This window comes from Chelmon rostratus, chromosome 4, assembly GCF_017976325.1.
Source record: "Chelmon rostratus isolate fCheRos1 chromosome 4, fCheRos1.pri, whole genome shotgun sequence".
Classification (NCBI taxonomy): domain Eukaryota; kingdom Metazoa; phylum Chordata; class Actinopteri; order Chaetodontiformes; family Chaetodontidae; genus Chelmon; species Chelmon rostratus.
In genome coordinates this window covers 24,514,069-24,534,002 of record NC_055661.1, presented here as the reverse complement: position 1 = coordinate 24,534,002, position 19,934 = coordinate 24,514,069, and the positions used below count along the sequence as shown (strand labels likewise).

The 19,934-nt window shown below is 39.6% G+C and overlaps 4 protein-coding genes across 4 annotated transcripts; 3 read left to right on the top strand and 1 right to left on the bottom strand.

Moving 5' to 3' along the window:
* The first annotated feature begins 78 nt into the window (after positions 1-78).
* Positions 79-4,916, top strand: ing5a (inhibitor of growth family, member 5a). The gene is made up of 8 exons (XM_041934895.1): positions 79-655; positions 2,069-2,140; positions 2,412-2,578; positions 2,784-2,895; positions 2,982-3,081; positions 3,287-3,422; positions 3,549-3,610; positions 3,735-4,916. The coding sequence occupies exons 1-8, from the start codon at positions 619-621 to the stop codon at positions 3,772-3,774; spliced, it is 726 nt and encodes a 241-aa protein (XP_041790829.1). The 5' UTR covers positions 79-618; the 3' UTR covers positions 3,775-4,916.
* cep19 (centrosomal protein 19) lies at positions 4,768-7,334 on the bottom strand. The gene is made up of 2 exons (XM_041934896.1): positions 7,111-7,334; positions 4,768-6,802 (listed from the first exon to the last, which is right to left on the bottom strand). The coding sequence occupies exons 1-2, from the start codon at positions 7,238-7,240 to the stop codon at positions 6,456-6,458; spliced, it is 477 nt and encodes a 158-aa protein (XP_041790830.1). The 5' UTR covers positions 7,241-7,334; the 3' UTR covers positions 4,768-6,455.
* Positions 7,335-7,588: 254 nt separating this feature from the next.
* Positions 7,589-10,278, top strand: pigx (phosphatidylinositol glycan anchor biosynthesis, class X). Its single transcript, XM_041935974.1, has 6 exons — positions 7,589-7,733; positions 8,124-8,214; positions 8,309-8,444; positions 8,558-8,771; positions 9,490-9,590; positions 9,676-10,278. The coding sequence occupies exons 1-6, from the start codon at positions 7,670-7,672 to the stop codon at positions 9,811-9,813; spliced, it is 744 nt and encodes a 247-aa protein (XP_041791908.1). The 5' UTR covers positions 7,589-7,669; the 3' UTR covers positions 9,814-10,278.
* A 1,620-nt stretch (positions 10,279-11,898) lies between these two features.
* pak2b (p21 protein (Cdc42/Rac)-activated kinase 2b) lies at positions 11,899-19,892 on the top strand. Its single transcript, XM_041934625.1, has 15 exons — positions 11,899-12,163; positions 13,229-13,609; positions 13,723-13,829; positions 13,932-14,082; positions 14,320-14,351; positions 14,444-14,557; positions 14,687-14,819; positions 14,947-15,010; positions 15,327-15,375; positions 15,988-16,100; positions 16,209-16,326; positions 16,467-16,566; positions 16,662-16,858; positions 18,731-18,868; positions 18,993-19,892. The coding sequence occupies exons 2-15, from the start codon at positions 13,420-13,422 to the stop codon at positions 19,077-19,079; spliced, it is 1,593 nt and encodes a 530-aa protein (XP_041790559.1). The 5' UTR covers positions 11,899-12,163; positions 13,229-13,419; the 3' UTR covers positions 19,080-19,892.
* The last annotated feature ends 42 nt before the right edge of the window (positions 19,893-19,934 follow it).

Genomic DNA, 19,934 nt, shown 5'->3' with positions numbered 1-19,934 from the left:
AAACGCGTACCGGGCTTAGTGGTTTATACCGAAAGACAGTGGACCCAATGCAATTCCTCAGCCATCAAACGATAATCATGAAGTTGTTTTGAGATTGCGAATGTAACTAATTGCTTTTTGGGTTATCTATTCCTGGGTGAACTCGATGTTTTCTCAGGCGGACTAAGTACACACGGAGACAGGGTAGATGTATTGACTTAAATTAAGTCAAGCACAAGCAAGTCAAATTACAGTAAGCACTGTAGCAGGGAGGTCAGGAGAAGGAATTGTGTTTTCACGTCAATACAGAGCTAAAAGGATTGGCAGGAGAAAAGTTTTATTCGGTGTATACTGTATGTGACATGCCGTTATCTGCTGCGCATGCGAGTAACAAGCTCACACAAGCTGGAAAGTTGTATCCTGTACGGGCTCAGAGTGCATGTGTGCTGGAGGGAAACCGACTCTGTGGGACAGCACCAGTGAGCGTCGTTTCATTACCCTGAGAAGCCTGCGACTGCGGGCAGTATCAAATACATTAAAGCCACTGGCTGACGGGCAACACGGGGTTATAAAGCAAGCTCTCCAACCAACAGTTTCAAGGCTAGCGAAATAACGCAGAAGCTACACAGCTAACCTGAAATGGCGACGGCTATATATTTGGAACATTACCTTGACAGTGAGTATCCGACATACACCGAATTGGTATCAACACTTTGAACATCTCACGTCTGTTTGGGGTTTAGTTTTACCGTATTGAGGACTTTTTTTGCTTGCTGGGTGACGGGCAGATAGCGTAGTAGCGCGTTAGCAACTAGATTAGCTGTTAGGTCACTAGCTCGCTAGCTAACTGATTAGCATCGCGATATAGCCTTCGGTGGAATAAAGTTGGGCAAACTCTTCACGTATGGTGTTAAACTCACTCACAGACTATCTAAATGTAAGCACAAGCCAAGCAAATGTCACATTTCACAAGAGTTATTGGACGGTGTCCGTTTCGTGATCTCTCACACAGAAGTTAACTTAGCAGCTAGGTGACTAGCAGTGGTTGCATAATACTTAAAATGTTGACATTGTACTTAGCATACTATAACGTTTGAATTGTGTCTGTTCTGGCCGTCATTGGTGATTGCTGTAGGATAACAGACGCCATGCATTTGCAACCTGTTGGTAACCGCGTTTCTCGTAAGCAGTTGCGCGCCGGGGCGGGGTATTTGAAGTGCGTCACACAAGCTGTGACACACTTCCATAGGGTGAACGTCTCTTTACTATGTTCCTGTGCCAGCGCACCCATGTCTGTTTTTGAGGTAAATATTATGCATAGCATGGTGTATTTTACTACAACGTTGTTTTCAGGCAACCCAAAGCAGTCCATAAATCTTGAGCTCACTGGGAGCTTAACGTCATATATATAAACCAAATGCCAAAACGATTGTGAATGCAAAATCTTAACACTGCTTTTATTTTTAAAGACAAAGACATTTTAATCGGAGATTTAATGTATGCATTGCTGTACCACAATTATTTTTATTTTATAATGCAATTGATGCCTAGCAGTTTGTATTTGATCCTGTAATAGTCTCCCCTCCTTGTTTTATGTTTCTTAAAAACTGCATTAAACAATTTAATAGAGCTGCAACAATTAGTTGATCATAGAAAAATATTTGGCAACTATTTTGATAATTGATTAATCATTTCAGGCTTTTATCAGGCCAAAAAGTATTTGCTGGTTCAAGCCTTTTAAATGTAAGAATTTGCTAGTTTTGTTTGTCATTCATAATCTATGGGTTTTGGATGGTTTATGAGACAAAAAATGCAATTTGAAGATATCACTTTTGGCTCTGGGACATTATGATGAGTGTAAGCTAAGAGGTTTAATATTTCCATAGAGCTGCAACATTGGGTATTATAGCACTATGACCTTTTTACATCCACAGTCATTTGGTTTAATGTTACAAACAAAGGAATTATTATTACACGTTTTGAAAAGTCAGTATAGGATGGGCTATTTTACTTGGAGTGAAACTATATCGATTAAGTGGGTAAATAAGTGTAAGGGATAGAAAATCATCTTTGTCATTCTCCTGTCTAGGTATTGAAAACCTACCATGTGAGCTACAGAGAAACTTTACTCTGATGCGGGACCTGGACAATAGGACTGAAGGTGATAATTAAATCTCATGAAATTTTTAAAATTGTTATGAATTAATTGCATGTTTCCTGCTTTGACATTACAAAATGTCTGCTCTGGAAGAGTATCTATTAGCTACATAAACCATCTGAGAAGGTGTGCAGGATCTCTAAGTGTAGCATTCTTATGTTATGTTATCTTATTCTTGTGTTGTACCACATAACACAACAACAACAGTAAAAGTACAAGTATTGTGCAATTGATACTGCTTTTGAAGAAGTGTTATAATCATGTTTTTATGCAGAAAAGAAAGGAGAGATTGACAAACTGGCTGAAGAGTATATTGCAACTGTGAAGAACATGGCTTCAGAACAGAGAGTGGAACACCTGCAGAAGATCCAAAATGCCTACAGCAAGTGTAAAGAGTTCAGTGATGACAAAGTCCAGCTTGCAATGCAGACGTATGAAATGGTCAGTCCAAAATCTGTTGATATTTGGTCAATAAATGCTACGGATGTCTTGCCACTGTTAATCTAGTTTCAGTATTATAAAAGTTAATGGAGTCAACATTTGGATATCTGTATTTTTAGTCACACGTTCTTGTACTGAATTGTTTTTAAAATGAAACTGTATCCATGGTCATGTTCTAATCTACATGAAATCCCTTTCACTGTAGGTGGACAAACATATCCGTAGACTGGACGCAGACCTTGCACGGTTTGAGAATGAGCTAAAGGAAAAACTGGAAGTGAGCGGCTACGAAAGTACAGAGGGAAGAGCAGTAAAAAGTAGGTTGGATAACTGAAATGCTTCCATTATAAGACATTACAAAACAGACATGTTGTGCATCTATACATGTCAATATTTTTCACAGAGGGTGAGTCCCGAGGGCTGAGGGAGAAGCGTGGATCCAGGGGAAGAGGAAGGAAAGGCTCTGATGAAGACTCTCCCAGAAAGAAAAAGATGAAAAACAGGTCTCTTTTGGCTCAGTCATTCAGTCTGGTCAATTGTCTGCTAGGCAGCAGCGTCCAGAATCTACACCTCACATTTTTATCAGACCTGAAAATCCTGTATTGTTCACACAGATGTTCATACAGATTACCAACAAGTCATTAATTTGCTCCCTGTATAGTCATATTAAATCGTAATCATGCTCTTTCTATCATGTTGGACTTGTAGCCCAGACTTGAGTGACGCTCTGCTGCCTATGCAGCCGTCAGACGTTTTGGATATGCCGGTCGATCCAAATGAGCCGACGTACTGCCTCTGCCATCAGGTGTCATATGGAGAGATGATTGGATGCGATAACCCAGATGTAGGTTCTTTTCGTCTTTCTTGTTAAAAAAAAAAACATGTTGGTTTTAAATTTGGTTTATCACTGTGTTTGACAGCCTGTCTCAGCCAAAGATTCTTAATGCTGATACTGTTTTTCATCCTTCAGTGTCCGATTGAGTGGTTTCACTTTGCTTGTGTTGATCTCGCCACAAAACCCAAAGGAAAATGGTAAGATCTTGGATTTAACCTAGAGTTGTTTATGAAAAGAATTGTCATTATTAATGCAGACAGCTCATGATTGTGCTCCATGCCTCAACATCTTTCCTTTCTTCCCCTCTCTTAAATCTGTCAGGTTTTGTCCGAGGTGCACCCATGACAAGAAGAAGAAATGAGTTTCACTTTCACAAGTACTTAACTAATCATGTACGTATTTTTGGTGTAGTTCAATAGTGTTATATACAGTATATACATATTTCAGTTACTATAACTCTCCATAGAAATGGTGGGTCATACAGCTATTTTAAAGGTCTAATCTGGATTCAGACTATAGCTACACTTGTGGCACCATTAGACCATTTCCATCTATGTTACCGTGCCTGTGTTATTGGATTTCAGACAGCTGTCTTTGTCTAATAGCTTTAACATAATTAATTCACCTGTATTTTATTTGTGCACGCTGGGTAAAGTAGTCTTGGCAGTGGATTTAAAAACTGCACAAATTATTACCAGTCAGAAAGTCCTTCCTCTGAAGTCATGGTGTACATATTGTTATTACTAACATACTCAGAAATCCTGGATTGTGGCTTTAGCTTACTTGAAATGTCAATTTTATAAAGATCTATTTTTTTAAACAAATTAATAGCCTGCTGAGAATTTACAATTTTAAACACATAAATCCTTACCAAATTTTGGTGGTAAGAGGAATTATGTGTCAGATTTTCAGTTACCTACCTCCTTCGGGACTACATCAGCACTGCAAAAATGACTGCAATTGATACCAGTGTAAAAAAAAAAAAAAAGTGTTTTGATTAGCTCAAACCAAACAAGCAAAGCAATGTCAGTTAATTCTTTAATTTTCCAAAAAAAAAAAAGCATGCGACATTTTTGAATGTATTGTGGTACTAATGGTCAGTCAGTGTCTCTTGTCAACTGAATTAGGCATTTAAGCACTTTGAATGAAATTTTCCCCTGAAGAGGTTTGATACTGCAGGCTTGGTTTTATGATATAGTTATATCTCATTTAAAACTCTACCATAGTGCATCACTTCAAACCATATTGAAATATATATATATATATATATGTTTTGTATGATATGAAACCATATTTTGTGGACACGTTTTTCCAAAGATATATTTGTTGTATTGCTTACTTATTGGTGTGCACTCAAATTTTATTTAATAGGATTTTAGCCTTTTTCGTATTCAACTGTGAATATCATCATCTAGGTGTAAGCCACAAATAAAAAGAGCCAAAGTCTTTGTATTTTGTAAATTTCAATATTTTATAACCAATAAATATTCACTATTATTCATGCATTATTTCATTCATTGCAGATTGACTTGGAACATGTGATGTGTGTTTGAAATTACCTCAGGGTTGTTTCACTTGATTTACTAATTTACCCCCAGTGGTTTCTAACTGTGTTATTAAATGCCGAGACTACTGCATACTGCAAATACACGACTCCATATCACAGTCCACACCCACAGGTACCAGTAATCCTCTGGGGTAGGCGACACATGTAGTTGCTCACACTTCACACAGGAAGGAGTCGTTATGGAGCACTGACACTTCTTCTCCCTCAAACTAAGGTGTGGCTATAGAAATGTAAATACACACATATACGCAACAAATTATACTCTTACTCTAAATGTGAATTGTGATGTGCTCTGCTAGCTGAAACTTTTCGAGATCTTGAATCTATGGACATTTTGGAGGCTTTAGTATGCAGTGCTGTTGATTTGTATCATACTGAGTGGCGTTTCTAATGGAAGTTGGCACTCTGGTCCAAACATCTGCAGAGAACTCACTAGAGCTCAACACATTGAAAACCAAGGAGCTCTGCTGTGGGCCTGCAAGGAAAATCCCAGACCTGCCCGAACCCCTGTTTGAGCCCCTGCAGATCCACGATCTGGGTGTGGAGCAGGTGGAAACTTTTAAATACCTCGGTGTGGAGATGGACACTTGCCTGTCCTTTGGACCTCATGTGGATGCTGTGAATAAAAAAGCCCAGCAGCGTCTCTATCTGCTCAGGAAGCTCAGGTCTTTTAACATCAGCAAGGACATTTTAACTCTCATTTCTAAATCACTCATTAAATCCATCATCACCTATAACATCTCAACCTGGTTTAATTTTCTGACCATGAAACACAAAACAAAACTCTTCCCTGAATAATAAATCAGGCCAGTAAAATCACCCAAACAGCTCTCTGTCTGAACTGTACCACCGCTCAGTGATGAGGAAAGCCACCCTCATCACTGAGGACCCCATCCACTCCACCATTGGTACCGGACACCGCTGGCCAAGAAAAACATCTACCCAAAATCCTTCATCCCCTCTGCAATAGCTGTCCTTAATAACACAAAACATCGGTATATACCACTGTACCGACTGTTCGTTCTTTTTAATGTTGTGAATGTGTCTGTCTCTATTTCAATTAAGCCTTGACAGAAGAAAAAGTTCTGTTTTTAACTGAAACAGACAATAAAGTTATCTATCTAATGGTGCATTACTTTCTATCAGAATGACAAAATTCATACTCGTTCTATGTACCACACGGTTGGATTTACTTCAACAAGAAAAACACTCATGTTATTCATCTATAAAAGTCTGCTGTTGGAGCTTCAGCAATTGTTTTAGATAAGTGCACCTAATGAACTGGCAACAAAATGAATACACTTTACAGCATGCAAGAAGATATTTCCTAAAAAGAAGTACTCAACATCTGTGTATGACTTTAGATGGACATTAAGCATTGTAGTCGACTTCAGATGAGTCAGATTTTCCTGTTATCTCGTAGGACATTAGTATGTCAGGTGACATCTACACAAAGACAGGATTGGAGAACAGTTTCAGAATCCATCATCAGACTCTTCATCCCAGCTGCACTTTTCTTGGGTGGTCTTGGTGAAATCCCTTTCCAGGTCATAAACAAAGTCAGGGTCCTCTTTACGCCTCCGGTTCCTCTCAAACAGTTGGTCCATTAGGCCCTTCTTGCGGGCCAGCTCCTCATCGTCCAGTTTGTTCAGGTCTTCATCGAGGTCCAGGTTGAACGAGGCCAGGCTGTGCTCCAAACTGAAGCCCTGCATGTGATCTCGCAGGATGATGTGAAGCCTCTCCAGCTGGCTCTGGGACACGTCCGTCAAGTAGTCCCTGTGCCGGGGATGGTTCTTCATCCTTTCGGCAGCCATGCTGTGATCTGGATTTTAAGAAGAGAGGACACCATGGAGTCAAACTGCTCTGTGGAGGCAAAAATCTATGGGCTCAGATTAACCTCCTGGGGGACCCCCTATTCCTCCAATATTTCAATATTAATTGAAATAATTAGGGTTTCGATACAAGGCCTTAAAATTTATGATCGTCCTTAAAGCCCTTATCTTTACAATGTGCTTTAGAGGAACTTACTCCCATTAAAAAAAGAAGTTACTATTAATTAAGAAAAGAATACTAATTAAGAAAAGAAAGTCGAGTACATGTTTGAGTCGCAAAGCAATGGTCTCGCCTTACCAGAATATTTTGAGAAGTTCCGCACAGGTATTACTCTCTTTCGCACCGATTTGGTTTCCGTGTGTTCATAAATTATAATTATGGAAGGAGGACTGAACTGCACTCCGCATCGCTTTGCCTTGAAACTCATCTTTTGTTTATGTCTGCAACGAACCTAGTTTCAGGTGGTCTCCAGTTGGCGTTGAGCGATAAAACACTAGGCAATTTTAACCATGGCGAAACGTTGCCTAGATACATGTCGGGCCTTTCCGTCTTCACCGAAGCCTGACTGTATTTAGGGTGAATACTTTAAACTCCTATTGTTTCACTCAAATGATGATGATTTTGATTACTGATTGATCGATAATTCTTTTTGTGCAGAAATATTCCCACGCAGGTTTCCAGCAAAGCCCTTTTATTTTTCTTTTTAGTCAGGCACCTTTGGAGCTTCCCAAAAACGGCAAAAGGGTCCTTCAAGATCTTTTTCCGTAAACAATTTCAAAGAGAGCAGCGAGTATTACAGTTGTAGCTAGATAAACAAGCTGTAAAAAGCTTGTTGTAGTTCACTCTTGCCAATTTGATGTATTTTGTACTGTTTTATGTGTTGGCGTGTTTATCGACATGTCACTGTCTGAGCGAAAAGGGTAAGATATACAGTTATTGTTGGCCTTAATAGCTAAAACGGATAATAACTGGTTTTGTGTATCATCAAAACTTTGAGCATATTTGCGGTAGAAAGCAGTCTCTTTTCAGAGAACAGAGAAGTACAAAGGATTAGCTAAACTTAGAATCAACAGCTTCTTGGGTGGAGAATAAATTAAAACAAAAACTCCTTGTTTTTTCACTGGTCAACTAGTCATTGCCATACAGTTTTACATTCAAAGTTAAGTTCCCTGTCTGAAAACCTGACACCTCTATATATGATTTTTAATTGTGTCTTTTGTATCTTGCTGTTCCCCATGAACCCACTTTTCCTCATCTGAATGTCTTATCAGAATTATTCAAAAACCAATACAACCTACTTATTTTTGTAGATGAGAAGAATGAGAACTATTGTGGTCTTCTGAAGCAGTTGCTTGAGTTCTCACCAGTTTCATTTGAGATCAACAAGAGGGGTTTTCACAGGTACTGTATGACAGCACATTTCCAAACATGGAACAATAACCACCGTCAAGGCTCACTATGAGTGAATAAGGAAGTGATTTCTGGTGTGTTCTAGGGAGGTCATAACCACTGTGGAGCTCAACCCTGATGTGTTTAGTGGGCTCAGGGTTTTGCTGGTCCACAGATGGCCCAGAGGTGTCTATCTCGATCCATACCAACTTGCATCTCTGAGTGGTCAAACTGATTGGCAGGTAAGCTTGACATGGCAGACACACTTCACACTTGTGGAAATTAATATCACAAACTGCATTCGTCTACACTATGCATGTATTAATTACTGTATCTGTGTATTCACCTCTGTAAGATATTACTAGATTCAGCGATTGACCTTGAGGTGCCTGCTCACAAGACATCAGGATTTGTCAGCTATGTGTATCCCACTCCTGATGAACCAACTTCCAGACTGCTAAAAGTAACAATTCCCATACACGGTCGTTACCACGAGCCTTCTTTTGATGGGAAACAATTTACATCTGTTGACATAGAACCTCCAGAGCTGCTGCTGCGGGCTGAAAAATGTAAGTGGAACATCGCTCTTCTCAGAAACAAGTAGCCAAAAAGTTTCCTGCTGGGAAACCAACATTTTAGCTCCCTCACAATGTGCTTTGATATTTCTGCCATCCACTGATTGAGGACCTCAGGGTTCAATTCTGATAACCTGCAAAGAGAGGTTAAAATACCCGATGACACTTCTTATCAAAATCTAAGAAATAAATTAAATCAAAATGTTTTTTTATATTAATATTTTTTTTGTTTTTAGTTAAGTAAAATGGGAATATACCATTAACGTATATGCTTAGAACTAGGGCCGCAACTAATAATTATCTTCATTGTCGATTAATCTGTCGATTTTTGTCTTGATTAATCGATTAGTTATTTGTCCTATAAAATTCAGAAAATGTTGAAAAATGTTGATTAGTTTTTCCCAGAGCCTGAGACGATGTCCTCAAATGTCTTGATTGTCCACAACCCAAAAACTTTCAGTTTACTGTCATAGAGGAATAAAGAAAGAAGAAAATATTCACCTTTAAGAGGCTGGAACCAGACAACTTTGACTTTTTTTTTTCCTTAAAAATTTAGTCAAACCCGTTAATTAATTATCAAAATAGTTGGCAATTAATTTGATAGTTGACAAGTAATCCATTAATCGTTGCTATGTTAGGCCCTTCGTATTGGTTGACAGAAACACTAGATAAAAAATTGATTGTTTGTCTAATGTCCTTTCTGTCCGTCCAGGTGTGCAGCTCAACAACGTAGAACCTCATACTGTTGTGCACGCTCCCTGTGCACCTGACAGTTCAAGCACATGTTCATGGGTCAAACTCCAGCACCAGCAGGTGGTTTTCTATACGTCTTTTAATGATACTAATTGTCCATTGTTCCTTTTCCTTTATCACTGAAAATGTATCTTGTGTCCTGTAGGAGCAAGGCCCCGTGGGTTTACAGTTCCCAGTTGGTGGCGGGTCTTTGGTGATGCCTGTATGCGGTGGAACTCTTCTAGTCACGATGATCTGCTGTGCTGCCCTGTCCAAATACATGTGGCAACATCGAATCACATGATATGGTCATCATATCTTGTGTTTAACAACTCAGGAGCTTATAATATATCTTGTCTGATAATTGGATCATTCTGTGATCACTTCGACCAAAGTCATAGAGCATCTTATTTTTTGAGGTGACACAGTCAGAAATCAGGTGTATTTTACATCTGTCCAGGGTCCTGGATTTAGTCTGCAAAGTAATCCAGAATAATGGAACCACTTAACCTGGTTTTTGGAAAAGACCCCAATTACTGTAAGTTAAAGTCTTTGTTTTGGTTTGTCCTCTACTTTTTGTGCAAGACTTTCTCCTGTTATAGTCTTGGATCAGAAGTAGGAGCATAGCTCAGATCATACAGGAAGATGACACTTTATTTTTTTATGTATTCAGTTCAGTTCACTCAAACATGTCTGTGGCCCTAGGTCATGTTGTTAGGATGTATTTTATCCCAACTGCAAACAATGTGTTAATATAATAAAATAAAATAATAAAAAGCAAAGATCTGTGGTGATTTTTGTCTTTTTGTATGAAACACATTTCCCATACTGTGTTGAAAATGGCATTTTGCTCTATTGCGTTATAACTTTGTTTTGCCAATAATATCAGATTGGGAAGTATAATTGTCGGATCATAAAGATACAGTGCATGAACACAGAACCACAGACACAGCTGGTTAAATAATTACTTGTCTGATATCTAGCCCTGTAGTACTTCCCTCATAAAATCTTTTATGTTGACATTTTGTGTAATACAGCTGGAGATCACAGAGTATGTCGATTGATGCGGATGATTGGCGTAATGAAGTGTGTACAAGTAACGAACTCATTTTTCTGCATGGATGTTTTTTTTAAGTTTGCTCAAATCCACAGAAGGTCAGAGGTCATGATTAGCCAAAGAACAGCAAAGCAGAAGGAAGTGGAAAATAAACATCACACTCAGTCTCTCAGTATAATCATATGTTGTGCAGCTGCCAGTGGTGGAATGTAATTCAGTACATTTAGTATTTGTACTTTACTTGGGTATTTATATTTTGTGCTACTTTATATTTCACTCCATGACATTTTGGAAGCCAGCGCTGAACTTTTTACACCACTACATTTATTTGACAACATTAGTTACTAGTTACTTTGCAGATCCAGATAATTAATACAAACAGGAAATCAACGAATGAATGATTGTGCATTATTATTGATTAAGATAGACAGCAGGATATAATGTACTTGAAATTTGCTTCATCTTCACCAGTTGCAATTAGTTGCTTACATTAATTTATCAACAATTATAATCCAGTAAAATATTCTGAATCAATGAGTACTCTTGGTATGTTACGTACTCTATATTGTGATGGCAATACTTGTGTACTTTTACTTACAATTTTGAATGTGGGACCTTTAGTTTTACTTGAGTGTTTTTACACTGCAGTATTGCTACTGAGTACTTGTTCCACCACTGGCAAACCCACAGTACATTAAATTCCGCTGGAGATCCCAAAGATACCAAATATGTCAGGATGAACAATTAAGAAATATATAATAAGCTGCAAGGCAACTTGAAGATCTCCAAAGTTTGAATATTTAATATAATATAACATCATATAGCTTCAGTGAAGAGCTCAGACAAGCTGAGGGGATAGTAAATAACAAAATTGTGTAATTAGTATCAGCTGGCATTCTCTCTGAGAGATCATACAGTGGGAAGTCTGCCACTGCATTATGATTTAGACAATAAAGATGTGTATCTTAAAAATATCACACTGTGTTGATGGAGCGTGATTGAATTATAATACATCCCAGTCAGGAATGACTCACAGGTACTTCAGCAGGTCCTGGGTTTTATACCTTTAGCCTCCAGCTGATGGACAGTGAGTATCAGTCAGCTTCCTCTCCCCACTTTACAAATGTTGACCTACATTTCCTAGAATGCTTTTCGACCTAATTCAACTTGTAACTTCCAGTTTCTTAAGTTTCAAGGTGTTTCTCGCTTTTAGTATTTCCAGTGGTCAAAACGTGTTATTAGCAGTGTTACTGTTAGCGGTGCAGTTTTGCGTACAGGCTGTAATCTCTGGGCACAGATAGCGGACAAACTTCACACCATTCATTTGAAACATTTATTGAATAGGCTAGGGCTGGGTCGGTAGTTCCGCTTCCCCTTCGCCATAGCGGAATTATCCCAGGGCCGAAAAGATAGAAGAAAAGTTGCATTGTAAATAGTTGTAGACACGTTTTTACTAAGTTATTTGTACGCGCTGCGTACCGCCAAGGCCCCATGTAACAGAGGAAGTACTTTTAACGGATTTACAAACGTTTTCCAGACCGTCGAGGATCGTCCCGGTGTCAAGTTCTATTCAAGTTTAACTGGTGTGGAACCTCCGGTGAGCTCTGCTGCTCCTGCGTCGTCTTCGTTAGCCTGCAAATAAAGCAGATTGGTACTGGATAGTTGGCCACTTTGCAGCCTCTGTGGTATTGTCTAAGCCACATCTTCGCAATGTTAATATCTCGGGGGAAACCCACAAGTTTGGTGGGCAGACTAGTTAGCGTTAGTTAGCTGAAAGCTTAACACTGATCTAATAGGAACGCAAGCGTTAGTGTAGCTTGCCATGCTAACTTTAGCTTCTAGCTAGCAAACTTGTTGGCCAAGTAGTTCATGCTAACGTTAGCGTGCTAGCCGCCCCTGTTGTTACTCATTTGAAGGGCATTTTTGAAGAGACAGAAATACCGTTATATCGGGAACAGAATGGGATAAATGTCGATATATCGACATATTTTCATCTTAGCTAGAAACAGTGAGGTGTCAGCATTTTATATATGTATGAGGTGCACTGGGATAACAGTTAATAGCAACTTCTATTCTTTTATCCTCATCTGGGCTCCTTTTATAGTCTTCTTCAGATGCGACACACGACACAAAGAAGAAGCCACTTTGCTATAAATGCTCAACATATCTCAGGCTAATGCTAATGTTTCAGAGGGCGATATGTTGTGTAAAAATATGATCACTGTTTGCGGTCCGCTAATACAGCCCTCCTGTAAGCTAACTTTTTTATTCAACGATATTTGCTCCCACTCTCATCATACGTTTGCTAGCTATCGACAAATTATTGCAAGAATTCAGTGACCGTATAGGGATTGTTTTTGTGCTTTAAGTAGTCGTAGTTCTTCATTTAAGCGTTGGTCTGAATACTGAGAAAGTGAGAGTGTTTCTGTTTCAAGATGATAGTGATTTTCCCCCATCACCAAACCAGCTTCAATAATATGCCACACACCTCCCCCAATACCCCTACACACTCTTTGGCTTCGATGTCAATAACATGCATGCATTGTTTCACAACATAAAGTAGTCCCCTGAATATTGTTAGCAGCCACATTCTGCTGTGACCTGCTTTGTAACCGTATTACTGTGTCTCTATGGTGTTGTGACTGATCTGATCTTCCTCCAGGTGCCACTTGGTGCTTCCTTTCTCTTCTGCTGCCACTTTCGGCCCATCCGCCTGTGGCGCATGAGCACAGCAGTGCTTCATGTTGATGTGAGCGCTGCCCCGCTCCCTCTCTGTTTGCCACCCTGTCCATCCTTGCCCACTGAGCTCCTCAAGCCCTTGTAGCCCTGTGAGGCTCTAAACAACCTATAGCCATGTGTGATAACGGAGATCCTGAGGATAAACCCCCTGCCCCTCCGGTCAGGATGAGCAGTACCATCTTCAGCACCGGCTCTGGCAAAGACTCACTCTCGGCCAACCACAGCTCTAAACCTCTGCCCTCTGTGCCCGAGGAGAGAAAACCTCGTAACAAGATCATCTCAATCTTCTCTGGGGCTGAAAAGGGTGAGACGAAGAGTTTGGCAGAAAAATAGCTAACCTTAAAATCATTCTGGGGTGTGGGAATACTTGTGAAGAGTTGTCAGGTGTAATTTCAAAAAGGTTTTGGTTTCTTTCAGGTGGTAGAAAGAAAGATAGAGACAAAGAACGACCAGAGATCTCACCACCTTCAGATTTTGAACACACCATACATGTTGGGTTTGACGCTGTCACAGGGGAGTTCACTGTGAGTTTTCACTGCTCATTCTCACATTTTTTTTTAACACCTGCTTTTTGAAACTTGACTGTCTGCACCAGTTTGACACTATTTCACCTTTGTACTGCACAGGGTATGCCAGAGCAATGGGCTCGACTTCTCCAGACCTCAAACATCACCAAGTCAGAGCAGAAGAAAAACCCACAGGCTGTGCTCGACGTTCTAAAGTTCTACGACTCTACAGGCAACGGTCGTCAGAAGTACCTCAGCTTCTCATCTTCTGGTGCGGCTCCTTGTTAAATTGTGACGTTAAGTTTCTTTTGTTGCCTGCAGGGCATTATGAAGTTAATTATTTACTAAAATTATACTGTTGTCTTTAAGATGATAACATTTTTCTTTTCTCGTAAGAGGAATTTAATCAGTGTTATCTTACGCAAAAGGGCAGAGGGGCAGTGCTGAAATCAAACCCTTTGAGAACTACTAGTTTAATCTTTGACTACATCTGTTTTTTCTTTCACAGAAAAAGATGCGTTCACCCCTGGGCCTCAGTCTGTAAGTATTTCAAAGCTCTGAAAAACGTGCATGCTGTTTATTGTTTTGTATTATGAAGGTGAACAACTTTCTCTTTTCTCACTCTGAAATAGCCTGTCAAAAAAGGCACTGAACCCTCTTCTCCGAATATCAAAGACATTGATGATGATGACGATGATGAAGCTCTTCCCCCTGTTGTGGCTCCGAGACCTGAACACACAAAGAGTGTAAGTCACCTGCTTTAAGTAGGCCTGACAGCGTAGTGATTTGTAAAATCAGTTTTTCACTGTGTCACTTTCTGAGGCATTCTTTGTGAACATTATTTGTTTGTCTTCGGTTATTGTTGTGTTGTGCAGGTGTATACTCGCTCCGTTATTGACCCCATCCCTGCTCCAAGCCACTGTGTAGACAGAGATGTTGCCTCCAAGGCTGCAGACAGACAGAAAAAGAAGGGCAAGATGTCAGACGAGGAGATCATGGACAAACTGAGTAAATTATGAAATCATTAGTCTCACAAGTCTGTTACCACACAGCAATACAATTAAATACAATACAATTTACAATTTTTAAATTCCACCTGTTTCCTTTACATATGTGATTGTTATCTGGCTTACAGGAACCATAGTCAGCATTGGGGATCCCAAGAAGAAGTACACCAGATATGAAAAAATTGGTCAGGGGTGAGTGTAGATGTGTTTGTGATAAGATTTACATTTTTATGTTTACTGTTTAATTTTCAATTAATAATAATAATAATAATGATTCATCATCCGTGTAAGAAAGCAAGATACCCCAACAAGCTCCTAACAATCCTCTGAGAGAGATCCTAGTAGATCCGTAGTAGTATTTCTTAGTCTGTAATACCCAAACAGAGCATGATATCACAGCTCTGTTAGATCAATCATGGCTGTGGTGTAAAAATGTGACAGAATATGCAGACAGATTTGAGTGGCCTTGTTGTTACATTGAAGTAAATTGCTCATCTCCTTCTCACAGGGCATCAGGAACAGTATTCACAGCCATTGATGTTGCCACGGGACAGGAGGTAAGACTGACTGAGTAATGGATGAGATGTGAAGACTTTAAAAAGAATAAGCTAGGACACAGCGGAGTAAAGTAGTGGAGCTCATTACATAAAAATGGACACATAAAGGGTAATAGTTTTAACAACAAGCGTTATTTTATAGCACTTTTTACAAGAAATACAGCTTTAAAGTGAGAGTGTGTAACTTTTGCTGTACCACTTGTGTGGCCACAAGGGACAATGCTGAGATGAGGGTAATCAGTAAAACATACTGTAACTGCAGCACGAGTAAAGAGGAGTAATCAAGGTAGCAAACTGACCCAGTGCTGTTAGTTACACAGCAATATCTATTTAAAGTTAGCTAACATTAGCTTCCATTAGCTAACAATAGCATCAACAGCTCCCACCAGTCCCACCAAGTAAGGTTGTATCAGCAAAGCTACTGAGTATGCTCAGACTGTTATTTCCAAAAGGTACATGTTTCTGAGAAAAGATTATTTGAGAAAGCAGTTAAAAGTGTGTGATCCATACACAGTCATGATGAAGACCAAGGGAAAGTTTGTAAAACTGTGTATTAAAATTGCATCTAACATGGGGTAATTCTAAATATCTGGTCTCTCTACCTTTTTACAGGTAGCCATTAAACAGATCAACCTACAAAAGCAGCCCAAGAAGGAGCTGATCATCAATGAGATTTTAGTGATGAAGGAGCTGAAGAATCCCAACATTGTCAACTTTTTAGACAGGTGTGACTGAAAGTAACAGCTCATGATAATTATAACAAATCCAAAAAGTTGTCACAAAAGCATGGATGGACACCAGTGTGTGACGTTGTGTATTTGTGTGTGTATTAGTTTCCTGATGGGGGAGGAGCTGTTTGTGGTGATGGAGTATCTGGCCGGTGGCTCACTGACAGATGTGGTCACAGAGACCTGTATGGATGAGGCCCAGATAGCTGCTGTCTGCCGAGAGGTACGCTGCATTCTTCACACCTGGGGCCATATGAAAGAAATCAAACCCAAGTCCCACTTTATGTGAAAGTTGGAGGCAAAAACAAAAACTGATATAAACAACGTTTAAACATCTCTTCCCATTTGTCTCCATGTCTTCAGTGTTTACAAGCATTGGATTTCCTGCACGCAAACCAGGTCATTCACAGAGACATCAAAAGTGACAACGTGTTGCTCGGCATGGATGGCTCTGTCAAGCTGAGTAAGTCCTGTACTGTCCTGAGCAGCCTGTTAAACTCGGATTTCTACACCCTTTCATTGTACCTATGCATTTACGCTTCTCCGTCTCCTCGACAGCCGATTTTGGCTTCTGTGCCCAGATCACTCCAGAGCAGAGCAAACGCAGCACCATGGTAGGCACGCCTTACTGGATGGCTCCTGAGGTGGTGACCAGAAAGGCTTATGGGCCTAAAGTAGACATTTGGTCACTGGGTATTATGGCCATTGAGATGGTCGAAGGAGAGCCTCCCTACCTGAACGAGAACCCACTACGAGTGAGTGAGAATATTTTAAACCCTCTTCATTATCTAACTGTCCTCTTCTTATTTTAGTTTTATTTACATGTTGTTCATTTCCAAAATACAACATGAAACGTTTCCATTCACCTTTTGTAAAAGCAGCTGGATAAAACTAACAGATGTCATATTTCCATCACTATTTCCACACCACTTTTCGCTGACTGAGGTTTGACTGGTGCTCTTTTAATGACCTCCCCTTCTGCTGTGGTTTAATGGCATGTCAGTGGAGAATTAGCGCCATCAGCTGTTTATCTCAAAGTGCTTAACTTCTAATATTTACACAATGCTAGTGGATGGGAATACACATTGCTTTGAATTTACTTTTGTAGATTTTCTGCGAATTTGTCTGAAATTTGCGCTAAATGTGAATGGAAACCCGGCTAAAGTTAGATATGCAGAAATTGAGTTAGGTGCGTTTTCAGCTTTGCAAAAAAGAAAAGGCAAAGAGATGTAATAATAGGATTTCCATATTCCAGTGTTTAGTGCCAATAAATGGCTTCTCATCTTCATAAGGTCTAAGTGTGTCAAACTATTATTAGACTCATACTAAAAGTTTTGTAAAAAGGAACAGAAAAGGACCATTAAATCAGTGATTGTAATTATTGTTTGACATTTAATCGGCAACTAAGGTTTCATGATCATGGCGGTCTTGCTGTAAAGTGAGCAAATGTGTTTTTAAAAAAGTTAAAGGGACAGCTTATTATACATAAGAAACAATTTTGATTTTATATCAAAAAGCTTAGATAATTAGTGATGAATGGGATCAATCATTTGTGCCAGTCTTTGGCATCACTGGCGAACAACTGCAGTCCTGAAACCCTCATGAGTCAACGCAAAAGCAGGACAAATGCTCACGAAGTCTCACAAGAGCTGGTCCTCCTCCCTGCATGCACTAACAACAGCAGTCAAGGAATAAGCCAGACACTCAACAGCTGACTTATTGTTGGCTGATGTTGTCAAGACACATTTTTATGTCCGGTTTGGATGCTGCTTCTGTTGCCTTTTCTTGTGTTTTCTTGTTGTGTATAAACACAAATCAGCAGTATGTTCACGCATACAGGAAGTTTAACCAATATGCAACGTCGATATACAGACCAAACATACTGTAACTGTGAACAAGGATACAGCTAGTGCCAGGTAGTGTTAATCCTGTCAACTATTTTTGTTTTCAGTCTTAGTCCTGTGTCAAATTACCTTTTTAGTTTTATCATACTTAGTCAGCCTCATCCTGTTTCCTTTAGCCAAGATTTCGTTGGCTAGTCAGAGCATTTCAGTCAATCTCGTCAAACCAAAACCATTAATTTCTCGTCATTTTGGTCCAACTTATTTCACAGAAGATTTTATCTTTGATGAAAAACACAGGTTGAATGATTTGGAATGCAGCTTTGCTGAAAGTATCTGTCCTGGTGGTCTGACAGTGTCAGTTTAAGGAACACATCCAGATTCATTTTGATGCCAAACCAAATCAAATGCATTTTGACGGTAATGTAAAGGACAAATAATCACAGCATTTGTTTGTCATCAAATACATGCCAAAATGTATTGGATAGGAAGTTAGCTGCTCAAAGCTCTTCTATGTGAACACTCACAGTTACTTTCCGTTTGCTATATCGGGTTACTCAGCTGTCATTAAGCACAATAGAAAAGGAAAAGACTTCATGGTGGCCGTGTGAATGCTGGCTTAGAAAATTCTTCTACACTGATAGCAATTACAAACCAATCAGACTTAAAGTAAATGTTCTCACTTCACCAGTTTCACTTGATTCACCTACAGCAAGTGAGACATTTCCTGAAACTAGGTTTGACAGTTGCGGGTGTTCATGTCTCTCATCTCTTCCCCTTTGGCAGGCATTATACCTGATTGCCACGAACGGCACACCCGAGCTTCAGAACCCAGAGAAGCTGTCTCCAGTCTTCAGAGATTTCCTCAACCGTTGTTTGGAAATGGATGTAGAGAAAAGAGGCGGAGGCAAAGAGCTGCTGCAGGTTAAAAAACTGCCTCCTGTTATTAGATTTTTTTTCTTCATTGAACTTCTCTTGTGTTTTAATTAAATCTGCACCTGATTGACTGTTTTTTTTTCCCCCCTTTTCTTTGTTTATTGGTGTGCAGCATCCATTCCTGAAGCTGGCCAAGCCCCTCTCCAGTCTCACACCTCTCATCCTAGCAGCCAAGGAGGCCATGAAGGGCAATCGTTAGCTGATGAAAAGAGCTACCCTGCCTTCCCATGCTGTGCACAGATACGTGCCAACCATTTAGATTTCGTGCCAGACAATAGGCTGAGAGTGACTTGCCGCTCTTGATGCACCAGCCTTATAAGCCCTGACAAACCTCACTGTGAAGAAGACCAAAAATATAGAGCACAACTCCACCGCTGTCCACATGAACTCTATTCTCACTCAGACGTCAGAAGACAAGTCAAACTAAAGTGCTTAGTTTCAGAGTCAGGCGTAGTTATTTTGTACAACAAATCTCCTGGTGACAAGTTAGGGCTAGGCTTGTATTTAACTTGGAATGAAGAAGATGCCTAGTTCTATTTAGTTTTTTTTAATCAACTGCCTTAAACAAATGCAAAATGTTGCCTAATGTATTGTTGATTGTGTCAATGTTTCTCTTCCCATGATTTTTACTACCTTTGTAATTTACCTTTTCAGCTTGTCAGTGTCTTAGTTATTTTGATACTTGAATTTCATATTTGTCCCCCTTCTTGTTATATAGTTGGTCTCATTCAGTGAACACTCTTGCTATTTCCACATTGACTCGTGTTTTATGGACATTTTCTCTTACCGGTTTTTATAGGAAACATTTCAGTACGTTCATCATCATAAACACGTGCTGTGATTGTGTTGTTCTTCGACTGCCACACCTGACAGACCTACTGTACCAGTTCTTCCCTTGTATTAGTCTCCTGATACCAGAGGTGCACCTTACAGGCAAATTAAAATGTTAGATTGACAGGGTTTATACTTTCTTCTTTATTGATGTTATTAAAAATGAGTATTGTATGTCAAACTCTGTCCTTTGTGTTCTTCTGGACTAAACAATGTGCATTTC

Bases quoted from the DNA above. Each gene is read 5' to 3' on its own strand.
- ing5a (XM_041934895.1), top strand. From the start codon at position 619: ATGGCGACGGCTATATATTTGGAACATTACCTTGACA. The intron at 656-2,068 runs GTGAGTATCCGA...TCTCCTGTCTAG, and splicing joins TTTGGAACATTACCTTGACA to GTATTGAAAACCTACCATGT. The intron at 2,896-2,981 runs GTAGGTTGGATA...TATTTTTCACAG, and splicing joins AGAGGGAAGAGCAGTAAAAA to AGGGTGAGTCCCGAGGGCTG.
- cep19 (XM_041934896.1), bottom strand. From the start codon at position 7,240: ATGAGTTTCAAGGCAAAGCGATGCGGAGTGCAGTTCAGTCCTCCTTCC. The intron at 6,803-7,110 runs GTAAGGCGAGAC...CTTAAAATCCAG, and splicing joins GAACTTCTCAAAATATTCTG to ATCACAGCATGGCTGCCGAA.
- pigx (XM_041935974.1), top strand. From the start codon at position 7,670: ATGTATTTTGTACTGTTTTATGTGTTGGCGTGTTTATCGACATGTCAC. The intron at 8,445-8,557 runs GTAAGCTTGACA...CACCTCTGTAAG, and splicing joins GTGGTCAAACTGATTGGCAG to ATATTACTAGATTCAGCGAT. The intron at 8,772-9,489 runs GTAAGTGGAACA...CTGTCCGTCCAG, and splicing joins GCTGCTGCGGGCTGAAAAAT to GTGTGCAGCTCAACAACGTA.
- pak2b (XM_041934625.1), top strand. From the start codon at position 13,420: ATGTGTGATAACGGAGATCCTGAGGATAAACCCCCTGCCCCTCCGGTC. The intron at 14,083-14,319 runs GTGCGGCTCCTT...TTTCTTTCACAG, and splicing joins CCTCAGCTTCTCATCTTCTG to AAAAAGATGCGTTCACCCCT. The intron at 16,327-16,466 runs GTACGCTGCATT...CCATGTCTTCAG, and splicing joins TAGCTGCTGTCTGCCGAGAG to TGTTTACAAGCATTGGATTT.